Consider the following 13792-nt stretch of genomic DNA (forward strand, 5'->3'; position numbering starts at 1 on the left):
GTAATATTACTACCCTTCTAAAGTACATTACATTCTGAAATAAGCAGTTATGCCACTTTCTGTTGCAATCAAGGAGTTATTTACCGAAATTCAGTTACAATGCTAAATTCTTCTAAATCAAGTCAGCACTCATGTACCTACAACCTGTCCTATCCAAGTACATTCTCTTATAAGTGCATATTACCTTTTCTCAGATAACTTGCAAATATCAAAACCTGACATTTCCTTCTTAATCACACCAAAAGGTTGTTCCAGTCAAGCCTTTCAACACACCTCATATCTGCTGAAAATCACCAACTCAGCCCCCATAAGAATTTCTAAAGAAAAGCAAGCTTTTTTTTTTTTTTCTTTTTTTGTCAGTTTCCCTCTCTGATTTGGAAAATTATCCAAAAGATAAGACAGTTCTGTTTAAGGTTTTCTTGTCACTTTTCACTAATGTCAGGATATCAAAGATGGTCATTTTAACTGGATCTCTCAAATGCTTTGCCTCGAGGAGATTAAATAATTTATGTATTTGTTTGCTTGTTTATTTTCAGATAAACGCTAGCTCAATCTATAGGTGATTCCTTTCTTTCCAGAGCTTTGGAGCTTTTGGTCTTCGTCTGGAACTTCACAGATCTAGTGCCCAATACCTAAAATAATTCTCTTTCATGATCAATGCCCAGATACGTGAAGTATCTTAGAACTTTAGCTGAGTATTTGTAGGACCTTTCCTTCACATTGCAATCTAGAAATGCATGAGAGTTTAGAAACTTAGAGCAGCAGCCATGAACAAAAATATGTAGCACTTGGGTTCATCAACAGGAAAACCTTTTCCATATCTCCCCTTATTTATGCACTAGAATTTTACTCAGCAGTACAGGAAATGCCATGTTTTCTACACTAAAATATCTAGAATAAATAGTAGAGTTAAAACTTAGACAAATCTAATAGGGAATTTTATGTCAACAACACAAAAGCCTGCTAATTCTTTAGATGTCAAAAGAAAAGAAAAGAAGCTTCCATTCAGAAGAGAAACTTCTCTTTGCTGTGTGAGGGACATAGGACAATTGCCATAACTCATAGACAATGTTTTTTGAGTCTGAGAGAGAAAGAAAGAAGTGTACATTCTGGTAGAAGAAACATATAATGGGACCTAATATTGTTCTAACAATATACATAAAATTAAGAGGTTGTTTTGGTATTAAATGAACCTGATTAATTGGAAATGGTCTATGAATAAAAAGGATGATTTAAATATAAAACATTATTTAAACTGTAAAATATTTACATTCTAAATACCGCAACAGCACTGAACAATCATGTTATCTCATGTGACATATCTGATGTGTTAACTCACATTAAGTACTCCAGCTAATATAGTTCTCAAATTTGAATTAGAATGATAAGGCAACAAGTCAGACATTTTAAAAGAAGAAATATGTATCATTATTCCCATTATTAAACTTTAGATTTTAAGCATCTGTATTTTAAGAATAACATTTTTTAATAATACACTCTTATTTATTTATTAGAATATATTGTGATTGAATTGTAATGAATACTTATACCATTTAACTAATTTATTAAAAATAATGTGCTCATATCGTGACAGAGCTTTGTGCATTTTGTTTCTAAAGGACAAATAGATTATCTAACATCTAAAGTTCCAAACTCTCTATGTAGGTTTGTTACCAGTAGTTTTACAAATTAATGTGGTTTGTTAAAAAGCTTAAGATAGCATATACTAACATTAAATTTTCTCTACACTTGCTAGTTAGTCATATGGCACTAATACAGGCTCTTAAATTCTGCCAAATCATGGAAGTTTACCAAACTCCAGCATCTAAAAGGAAAGGCTGTTTAAATTCATTTTTCTAAGGAAAAATGATATTGAGCCTATGTTTCAAAATGTGATAAACAGGTAAATGCAGATTAACAAAATTCCTTATTACAACGTTTTAACTTCAAGTCTTTTTCAAAGCTAATTTTTATTATTTATTATGAAATCAAAAATATCTACCTCAGAATTCCATGGATAATACTACCAGTGTATAAGACCTATATCCAAAGGTAAGAAGTTTTAGAGGAGGAATTACATATGCTTTACTTTCACTAGTTTCTGATTAGTCTATTATAACCTTGTTGAGGACTGCAGCAGACTGGAATAATGCTACCTTATTAAGCTGTTCTTTCATTGTCTTGCAGGGAAAGAAGTCAGTCTGGAACAGACACTTGACTCCATTCTTTGTTCTTTTCTTAATAAAGTCACTTAAATTCTATTTACATAAATAACTTTTTTTCTTCTTCTTTCATTGTCTCACTTATAGCAAGATAAAAGGAAACTCTGGAAGGTGGATCTTTTGAAGATCATCAAACAATTCCTCAATATGAACACAGAGGCTACAAAGCAAAATAAATCCACATATTCCAGAAAGGCTTTGAAATACAGTTCATGTAAAAATGTAACAATAACTTTGTTTAATGCAGAAGTTTACTTTACTACTTTTCCATACATCCTGCTAAAAGGTTTGACAGGCTTTTAAACAGATCTTCAATGCAGAGATCAAATAAAAGTAGTACATTGTCAGTTTAAAGGCTTCCCTGCTGCAAAGCTCTTCTACTGAGTAGAGAATGCCTTTGTTGTTTTTACAAAATGATGCAGCAGGTCATAAAATATGAGAACAAGTTGAGCTCAGACAGTTAGTAATTGAACTAACTGACTGATTGAGGAGGCTCTAAAGCCCATGGCTTTAGTAATGCAGATACAATATGACCGCTCTCAAGTACACCTTCAGATACAAACTCAGGAGCAATGCAAGAAGCAGCAGCTTCCTATTCACATTAATGTTACCTAAAACCAATGTGTGCATGAAATTTGCAAAGAACCTCTGTTGCACTATGCCTTGACCTTTGTAATGTGTCATTACCAATTCCTCAGCCAGTCTTTAATTTCTGAGCCACATACCTTTCATCTGCACACTGCCAGGCTGATGTGTCCATGTCTTCGCCCTTTTATCACAAGTGCTCTTGTTTTCAACATGCACTGGTGAACTCTAAATCACTGTTGTAGTGGTTCCTCCCAGAAAGTGTGTGCCATGGATGATTAAACTGTACTGTTTTTGCCCCACTTCTCACTTTTTGCCTGACTAGTTTTAGCCTACAAATAAACACCAAGTTTACCTAACTGTAAACCTGGTGGATCTAGATTTTAAATTCATATCAGAATAGTCAACAGCAGTTTTTTTTAATATACAGTAAATATTTCACAATAATAGACATACACAAACTTAACTAATCAGCTGGTGCTCAGAAGTAACTTTTCCTTTTCTTCCTCTCATCTCTCAAAACAATTCTTGCTCCTTCTGACTACAGGTAATTAAAATGTAATGTTCAGGACTCATACTAAGGTAATTATGTCTCATATCCAAACTACTCCTTCTTTTCATTATGAAAATAGATTCAGAATGGACACCATGCACCAGCTCATGTCAAATTCTCAATTTTTTTTTTACAGATATCAAAAAATCTGTAATTTGTACCTTATTTTGAAGAATAATTGACAGTAACACTCAAAAGGCTAACTTGAACAGGTCTAATTTTCTAGCAGTGACAGAAAACTCAATTGCATTTATAAAAGCACAACATTATAAAATGAATAAGCAGAAATTTTTAATGTTATTAAATAACATAAATAAAATGTTTTAAATAATTTCACTAAATACATTATATGCTACAAGAAATTTAACAAATTAAATGTGACAGCAGTTAAACCAAAGTTCCTAAATACGGTGGATTCTGAATACCTGCACATCCTTAATGCAGTCTGAAGATTTATAGAATCAAATACTAACACTATAAAATTTCTCACTTATAAGTGGCCCCTCATAACTTAAATGAGTTTATTCTCTGCATAAACACCAGCTAAAAATGAACAGCAATTCTCAGACTTAGTTTGACATCTCGAAAGTGAACTTTAGATTTAAATTTTACGCTACAATGAATTTAAAGAAAACAATGAATGCCAAATCTCAAGGGTCTCAAAGAAACCTCTCAAACTATTTAGGCTAACAAGGTTCCCACTTATGTTTCAGTCTCCATGGAAATTAACTCAAGCTACAGTATGACATAGTATGTTAATTGCAATTGGTGATTTTGCAATGAATACTAACAAAATTGTTAAAAAGAAACAACTTCTTAACTGTCAGCAATTTATTTTAGCACTCTGTCATTAATTATTCATATATTATTTACTATAACAACCAAACATGATAAATTAATGTGATATTAATTTAAATGCCAGTGAACAATACCACAGTAAGGATTTTACTCACTGAAGTATTAATGAACCATTAAAAGGCAAGCACTATTTAAAATGTAATAAAAGAGCAATGCCACTTTAGTATGAAATGAAGTCATTTAGTAGCTGTTGTTTTGAGCTTTATCCTTGAAGTTTTTCACAGCTTCTTTTTTGAACATTCTATACAAAAATTTAAAAAAAAAATCAAAACTCTCTCAAACCAAGTTTATTTTATTAGTAATTTATGCTTAAACTCTATGATACGTATACCATAAAAGGCTACTTTGAAATTAACAAATCACTGTAAGAATAATATTATTGAGACTTATCCCAGATAAAACTTGTCACAGTTTCTTAGGGAGACAGTGAACAGAGAAAACCCAGGCAAAGAGACTGAAGCAGCATGCAAATTAGGCAACAGAATGGAAATCCAAGTTAAGGAAGAGGGAGATGAAGAACTAATGAGGTGTAGGCAATCTGTCCTAATAACAGATTTTCCAGATAAAAAGTGTAGTTACTGTTCAAAAATTTTGTGAAGACAAGAGGAGTCAGAAATGCGATAGCAACAGTGTCCTTTAGGTAGACTTTAACTTTGTTATCGACAGTTGATCCACCTCATTTCTGGACTTCAATATTCATGAAGTCCCTGAGGTTGGCATAGCACTGAAGATATGCAGAACCGTGTAAGTGCCTAGGGGCACTGGTTTTGAATCTGTAATCTGTGGGAACCAAATCACTAAAAGCTGGGTTTTGTCCTCAAGAAAAAGTAGTCGACCGTGAAATATAAGTGGAACTGTAATAGAATTGCACAATTACAGGGAGAGAAAAAAGTAGCAATTACTGGAAGAGTAATTTGGGCAGTCTGTTCACATAAAATTAGCATAAATGTATACATACATTTGCAACTACATCAGAACAGATGATAAAATAGGAATAAGATATATACGTGGATGCAGCATCAATAACAATACTTAACCACAATTACTAATCAAATGAATGTTTCTGAAGAATACACATGTATTTCTTAAAAACACTGGAATAATAATTGAATGGCATCTGGTGAGCTTCTACAATGGAGTGACAGCATCAGTGGACACAGGAAGGGTGAGAGATGTCATCTATCTGGACTTCTACAAAGTCTTTGACATGGTCCCTCACCACATCCTTCTTTCTAAATTGGAGAGGTATGAATTTGAGAGAACTGTTTGATGGATTAAGAACAGGTTGGCTGGTCACAGCCAAAGGGTTGTGATCAACAGTTCTTTGTCTGGATGGAGGCTGGTCACAAGTTGTGTTGCACAAGTGTTGGTCATGGGACCAGTGCTCTTCAACATATTTATTAATGATATAGACAATGGAACTGCTGCACTCTCAGCAAGTTTGCAGTTGATACCAAGCTGAGTAATGCAGTTGATACACTGGAGGGAAGGGAAGCCATCCAGAGGGACCTGGACAGGCTGGAAAAGGGGGCTCATGTGAACCTAATGAGGTTCAACAAGGCCAGGTGAAAGGTGTTGCACTCGGGCTGGGGTAACCCCTGGTACTTCTACTGACTCGGGGAAGAACTTCTTGAGAGCAGCCCTGAGGAGAAGGACTTGGGGATCCTGGTGGATGAGAAGTTGGACACGAGTAAGCAGTGCACTCTTGCAGCCTGGAAGGCCTACTATATCCTGGGCTGCATTAAACAGGGGTGGCCAGCAGGGAGAGGGAGGGGATTCTCTCCCTCTACTCAGCTCTTGTAAGTTCCCATCTGGAGTACTGCATTCAGGCCTCAGGACCCTAGCACAAGAAAGATGCAGAGCTCTTGGAACAGGTCCAAAGGAGGGCCACTAAAATGATGAGAGGGCTGGAGCACCTCTTCAATGAAGAAAGGTTGAGGGAACTGGGCTTGTTTGGCTTGGAGAAGAGAAGACTCTGAGGAGACCTCATTGAGACCTTCCAGTACTTGAAGGGAGAGTATAAACAGGAGGGGGAACAAGTGTTTACATGAGTTGATAGTATTAGGACAAGGGGAATGGTTTTAAACTAAGACTCGGGGTGGTGACACACTGGAACAGGTTGTTCAGAGAGGTTGTGGATGCCCCATCCCTGGAGGCATTCAAGGCAAGGCTGGATGTGGCTCTGGGCAACCTGGTCTTGTGCTAAACGACCCTATCCATGGCTGCGGGGTGAACCTAGATGAACTTTGAGGTCCTTTTCAACCCAGGCCATTCTGTGATTCTATGATTCTACTGATGAATAGTGCTTACATAGAGTCAGGACCTTCTCTGCTTCTCCAGCTGCCCTGTCAGGATGTAGGGGCTTCTAGCACAATTCCCAGTGTATATGGAACTCCATTATATAGCTAGTCAATTTTTCAAAACTAAGCCATATTAATTTAATTATACTTACTAAATATTATCTTATTCTAACATATCTCTAATAATAAGTAATGAATAATAAGTAATGTAGTATCTCTAGTAATAAGTAATGAATTTGGGAATCAACAGATAATTTTTAAAAAAATAGCATTGTTACTAATAATTAGTAAAAAGTGTATCTTTAAAAAAGAAAGCTTACATAAAACAAAAACATATTGCCAGAGCTGAGAAATTTTAAATTCTAATAGAAGTAACTCATTTATTTAGGCATCTAAAAGGTGTCTGGAGACTGATTTATCTGACTGGAAAGCAGACCCTGAAATCTAGGCTTTCTGTGCTGAATTTACTTACACTTATCAGGAATTCAATCTTGCACACATGTATGCAACTGATCAAAAAACAGTCGCATTCAGAATCTGAATCCCGTCCACTAAAAAATACAGGCAGACTAAGTACTCAATTCATAGTAATGGAACTTTTTGGTAATTGATAGCTGGTTACAGATGTACTTTCATAGTATCTACCTGTCCTTTCAGGAGTTAGATAATAACTTTGCATCATTTTGTATTCACATATTTTCATGTCTCATATATATTTTTTCATAATATCTAGAGATTTTTTAATCTACCAGAACTGTGGTTATATTTTAAGAATTTTATTTTCTTTGTTTGAATTGGATTAAGATTTTTTGAGACAGAGACTATAATTATTTACATAAACAAATACTTCTGACATCCTGTATTTTTGTTTAATATATGAAGAGTCACACTTCTTAACAAACTCACTGTATTCTTATATGGATCTCTAGAAAGGAATTGCAGATATTAAGTAAAAACATTTTTCTTTCTTAAAACCCACCTTTCTTCTGTCAGTCCTGAAAACATAGCAGTGATTTGCTTAGAAAAAAACTACTTGTACTAATATTAAGATCTTGACTTAATGCATCATAATCAGGTACTTTAAAGAACTTCATTCATAAGTAGTCACAACAGTAAACATGCTCTAACAATAGTTTTATTTTCAGTTTTAGATACACATGGATATATCCTGATGATATCTTGATCAAGCTTACTTATTAATAATCACTTTATTATACAATTAGCAGTAATATTTTCTTAAAGAAAAGAAAAATAAGTAACTGATTTTCTATTCACACACATGGAAAGCTATAGAAAAGTTGAGCAGTCTTACAGATCGGGAAAAATTGAATGCCAGGTTCAAACTGAAAAAGTGAATATTCTAATGAAATATGAACACTTCAAATTGATCTATGATGATGTGTACCTGGTTATTCAGCATTCATACTCAAACAGTGTTAAAAAGCCAGTGATTTTTCTAAGAATAATCTAGGCCTGGGATGTAAATCTTCAGTTTAACAAAAAATAACAAATTCCATATGATACTGGCTTCTCTTTCATTAATTGTATAAGCCCATGTCATTAAATCATAATTACAAATATTTTTCTTTTTACCATAAAAAATGTATGTGTGCATTTTATAATATACAGTGTACAACATTCAAGATTTTCCAGATAAAGAGATATGTACTTTCATAATAAATATAAGAAACAATCCAAAGGTGAGTGTCTTAAAGAAATAAAATTGTACTTAGAACAATCATCTCAAGATAATTCCACACACCTGCCTCTAAATTATTTGGCATTTCAGAAGCATTATGTCAATAGAAGCTGATCAGATTCACTTCAAATTGTGAAGATTAAATAATCTCATCAAATCATATACCAATACTGTACAAATTAAAATAATAATAATAATAATCCAATCCCGGAGCTTCTCACAAAAAAAAAAAAAAGACCTGTTTACTCAACTTCAGTATATATTTACTGATTTTTAACAACCACTCATTTAAAAATTACAGTTTAAAATACTGTATTGCAGTTTTCAGCTTATAAATAATAAAAAAGTACATATTAGAGTTACAATAATATAAAAAAAAAAAAACCTTAAAACCACTTGGAGAACTCCTACGAAGGTTGCTTTCACTCAAGAGCCCTAAACATTGTTTCTTTACCCTGGCACACTAAGCATGAAATTTGTATCTTAATGAGGGCACGTGTAAAATTCAATTATTATAGCTACATTTTTTCTCAAAGATACTCAGATCCTATTATTACCACAGTTCTAACTATTCTTCTTTCTTATCTTGTTCTCTAAGAAACACGCTTATATTAAAGAAACATTACTTATGTCTTGTCTTGCACTGACTTTAAAATTGGTACAAATTGTGTTGAATCCTTTCAACCTAAGTGCTTTCTTCTCCTCCCAATATTCTGAAACATGCCATGTGCTAATAACGACTTGATGAATGAAATGAAAGCATGTGACCACCTACCCACACACCTTGGCAGAGGTGCACTCCACACACGCCGGCCACCACCCAGGCAGGTAAGTTTATTAGCACCTTCCAAGCGATATCCAGGGAAACAAGAAAACATCAAGGAGTCTCCTACACCAAACTGAAAGCCAATTCGCCTGCTGAAGGCAGGAACACCAGGATCATCACATGGCTCTAGATCATATTCTGTAGATAATAAAACACACTATATAAATAAATGGGATAATTTTTCCACACTGGAGAAAGTGATGGGGGAAGCTTGCCAAATTAGTTGCAGTGTGTCACAACAAACTGCTTCAAAAACATGTATTTCAGACTCATTTTCTCTACTAAAACCAGCACTATATTTCTGTTATGGCAATACATACAGTAATTATGTATATATTACATCCCACCCACACTAGATTTATTTTTCTAATTACAAAGAGTTGTAATCAGCTTATACTGTAAGTGTTTTAGTATAATTTTGTTTAATTACATATTCGGTATATTATTCTTGGTTCATTTATTCTAAAATCCCAAACAGCTTTAGAAATGAGTGAGACAGTTTAAAAATTCACTGTTAAATGAAGAAAATCTAAAAAAAAAAAAATGTTACAAGAAAAGAAAGATATATGGCCACATTTTCAAAAAACATGCTTCATTTTCCTAAGTAAAACTGTCTTCTTAACCTAGCAAACTTTTTTCATGCTTTTTTAAAATCAAACAGGTGTCACCTAACTTAAAACAAATATTTATGCATATTTTTTAAAATAAGTCTGTAAGTGTGTGAATTTGTGCCTCTTTTGTAACTATGAACCAGGAATAATTGGCAAACCTATAGGAATTTAAAATCATCAGAAGTGGTAAAACTGAAGCCCTCAAATGCCCCCTAAGTTGGGCAATTGTTTCTTTAGCATTACTTGAATGTACATAGTACATGTACACACAACAATATGCATACTAGAATTCTTATAATTCTCAGAAGGAATGAAATTCCTGGACTAACAGTACAGACATGGTAGGTCATACTTTTCCAGAACTTAAAATTTTACTCGCAGGACCTGGTGGGGTTCATAGTTGTTTATTTGTACTATTCAGGATCTTCCCAAATGAAAGCTATTATATGGAAAGATTCTTTCTTTATTTTGCTCAATAAAGTCAGCTTATTAGTATAAATATATACTTTTTTCTATTCTATTATCAGTCTATGATTAAACTCGTCTGTGACTTTGAGTTAGGTCACTACTGCTTATTTACAGTTTCTTTCAGTGAAACAGTTCCAGTTAGTTTTCTTCTTCTGAAGAATTACTGCTCATCTTTTTTTCCTCCATTTTTCTTCTGGACCTCTTTTTCCTCAAAGCTAATAGTTCTCTGGGAAAGGGAAAATTCCTTAAAAGAATTCACCAAGATCTTCTAAAAGTTGATCTTCTAAGATACAGACTACATATTTCAATTATTATTTTACTGGTGTTTCATAACTTTTTTGCCATATACAATTACAAATATCTGGAAACAATTTCTGGATATTTAGCATGACAGAATATCTTACCTGAAAATGTTATGTTGAAGCCTTCATAAGAAATTGAAAAATCAGATATAAATCGAAGTTGTGCAGTAAAGTTTCCAAAGAGACCAGCTTTAATAGTAGGGGGTAAGACTGAGCCAGTTAACCTGGCTACTGGTTCTGTGAAGCTGCCATCTTCAGTGATGAGCAAATAGTCATGAGAGCTCTCAAGATGAAAAGTATGAAATAACAGCTGTACACCTATAAAATTATCAAAAAGAGAGAAACAGATTTCAGAGGAAGCTTCTGTTTCACTATTCACAGGTAGGACAGAAAATAAAACATAAATGATATGGAGAGATCTTTAGAAAAAGTCATTCATGAAACCAAAATACAAAATTCAGAAAAGTAAACTTGAAGAAAGAACACAGATTCAACCAATCAGTATGTGCAACATGGATGTTTGTTTAGTTCACCATAAATCATTAACTCCCTTAAGAGAATTCATAGGATTTATTGTTATTTGTAAGCAACAATCTGAAATTTTAAATCTGTATTGTCCAGTTTATTCAAGCTTCTGTTATTCTACTGTGTATACAACATAAAGAAATATATGATTTTTGAGCATAACAAGATGAATCCTACTCTGAAATCTGAGGTTTTAAGACACAGATCAAATTTACTGTTTCACACTTAATAATGAATTACAGTTATCAAGAAGGCCTTGGCAGTTTTCACTGAGAATTTTAGTTCCATTTAATGAGTAACAATACTAATGTATTTATGTCTCTTATGTACTAATGTCTCTTCTGCTTTCTGCCCATTTATTTAATAGGGCAGACTTTAATAGGTTCACTGTTAAAAGAGTATTGCTTTTTCAGAATAAAGACAAACTAGAAACATTACAACATTTGGAGGCATTTATTTTGGGACGTTAAACTTCAAAATAATGTCCAATTACATGATTTACATGGAATCATAAACAACTTGTTGTATGCATTTATTAAACATAGATATTACCAATACGTATGTAGTTCATATTCTTACCCTTGCCATGTGACACTTCAATAGTCCAAGTGCAGTTTAAAGAGTTTGGATAAAAATCTGGAAAACCTGGAGAAAGAATGGTTCCACTTCTTCCGTGAATATATCCACCGCATAATGCTTAATAGAAGAAACAAAACAAAACAAAACAAAACAAAACAAAGGAAAAGAAAGGAAAGGAAAGAAAAAGTCACATAGGAAGTCCTGTTCTTTATTAAAAAAAAAGAAAAATAAATCCTGTTCAGCTTTTTAACAACACTTAAAGCTGAAAAATAGGGTAAAGTATGAAACTCTGAAGTTAATCTGTCTGATTTCAATAAAAAATAATAGATGTCAATTAAAATTTGACAACTACTTATTTATTCTTAAACTAGTCTTTTATAGGGAGTTTATTTTTCAGCTACGATATTTTCTGTTAAATGGCAAGATATCAAAACAAACAAACGAAAAACAAATACTAAGCATTTTTAGTATTTTAAGTATTAATTCCCACTGTAACTTATTTACGAAATAGGATTAATCTTCTTTTGTTTGTGTTAAAATTAACTCACAAATCAATGTCTTATAGTAAATGCTCTTGGACTACATACTTATAAAGGTATTTCATGCTACCTGTATACTAAAAAAAAAAAAAAAAAAGAGCCAGGAAATAAAAAACATATTTTCCAAAGAACAGAAAAGCTGTTTTGCTATTTGACTTTGCCTATGATATTCAGAGGGAAAAAAAAAAAGAGAACTTTTCTCTTTAAGAAGATCTAACTGCATCTTCGTGGGCATTTTTAAAGACATAAAAACTACACTAGAAAACATGCTATGCATCCTGGCATTCTGCTAAGCAAAGCTGCTCAAATTTGCATGGGAAATTAATTAAAGTTTAAAATTTGCTTCGCCAAATTGCTCACTGATCTTTTAAATACAGCATGATTATGCTTTTCCCTCATCTGTTCCTGTCTAGCTTTTTATGTTTTTTCAAATTTTAATAAAATAAATATTTTAAAATGCAACAGCAAAGCATTAAGTTCCTTTTAGTTTTCCTCCTTATACAGAGCAATAAACTTTGCCATGAAGTATATGTAAATATACATAATAAACATTGCAACAAATTATATTTACACATAAAGGCATAAGGCTCTCATTATAGCTGAAGTTCAGCTTTCATTTCTCATTAGAATAAGGTAATTGTTAAAGCTTTTTATATTTTTTTTGAATTTACGTATTTTATACATATAGTCAGGCTGCTCTAAAAGTAATGCCTCCCTATGCTATTATGTTGGTCTACAACATCAAAGGCAGATGGTGGTGGCATGGTTGAATCTTTCCACCAATATTCACAGAATCACTGAATCGTAGAGGTCGGAAGGGATCTCTACAGATTATCAAGTCCAACTCCCTGCTAAAACAGGCTCCTTACTGTAGAGCGCAGATGTAGGTGTCCAAGTGGGTCTGGAATACCTCCAGGGGAGACTCCGCAACCTCTCAGGGAGTTTGTTCCAGTACTCCATCAATCTGACAGTGAAGTTCTTCCCCATGTTAATAGGGAACTTCACATGATCCAGTATCTTCGCATCACTCTTTGTTCTGTTATTGCATCCCACCAAAAAGAGTCTGTCCCCATCAACGTGATTTCCATGGTTTAGATGTTTATAAACAAATCCCCTTTCACCCATTTCTTCTTCAGACCAATGAGCCCCAGGTGTCACAGCCTTTCCTCATAAGGGAGGTGCTCCAGGCCTTTAATAATCTTTATTGCTCTCTACTGGATTGTTTCTAGGAAAACATTCTCTTTTTTTGAACGGGGAGCCCAGAACTGGACACAGTATTCCGGATGTGGCCTCAGCAGGGCAGAGTAGAGGGGAAGGATCATCTTCAACCTGCTAGACGTGTTTTTAACACACCCCAGGACAACACTGGCCTTCCTGGCCACAGGGACGGACTTCTGGCTCATGGCCAAACTGGTGTCCACCGGGACACCCAGGTTCTTCTCTTCAGAGCTCCTTTCCTGCAGGTCAGCCCCTACCTGGAACTGATGCATACAACTATTCTTTCCCAGCTTCAAGATTCTATGCTTAATCTGATAAAACCTCATCAGATTCCTCTCTGCCCTTTGTATCAGCTTCAGCTTTGTATCATCCTTAACTTGCTTGGGTGGACTCTATCCCCTTCACCCACATCACTGAGAAAGATGAACCCTGAAAAACACTGCTAGTTCGAGGCCTCCAACTAGACAGCACCACTGATCACAACACTGAGCTCTGCCAGCCAGCTAG

At 34.1% G+C, this 13792-nt stretch overlaps 1 protein-coding gene across 1 annotated transcript in view; it reads right to left on the bottom strand.

The window, feature by feature from the left end:
• Positions 1-13792, bottom strand: part of CSMD1 (CUB and Sushi multiple domains 1) — a 966006-nt gene that overhangs the window by 195081 nt on the left and 757133 nt on the right. Inside the window, exons 19-21 of the mRNA XM_065730794.1 lie at positions 11529-11645; positions 10527-10742; positions 8993-9181 (exon numbers count right to left, since the gene is read on the bottom strand). Of these exons, the coding sequence (XP_065586866.1) occupies positions 8993-9181; positions 10527-10742; positions 11529-11645 (522 nt within the window). The remainder of the gene's footprint in view (positions 1-8992; positions 9182-10526; positions 10743-11528; positions 11646-13792) is intronic.

Source organism: Cyrtonyx montezumae, unplaced genomic scaffold, assembly GCF_038088225.1.
Source record: "Cyrtonyx montezumae isolate F1298 unplaced genomic scaffold, pur_monq_1.0 scaffold_13, whole genome shotgun sequence".
NCBI classification, from domain to species: Eukaryota; Metazoa; Chordata; class Aves; order Galliformes; family Odontophoridae; genus Cyrtonyx; species Cyrtonyx montezumae.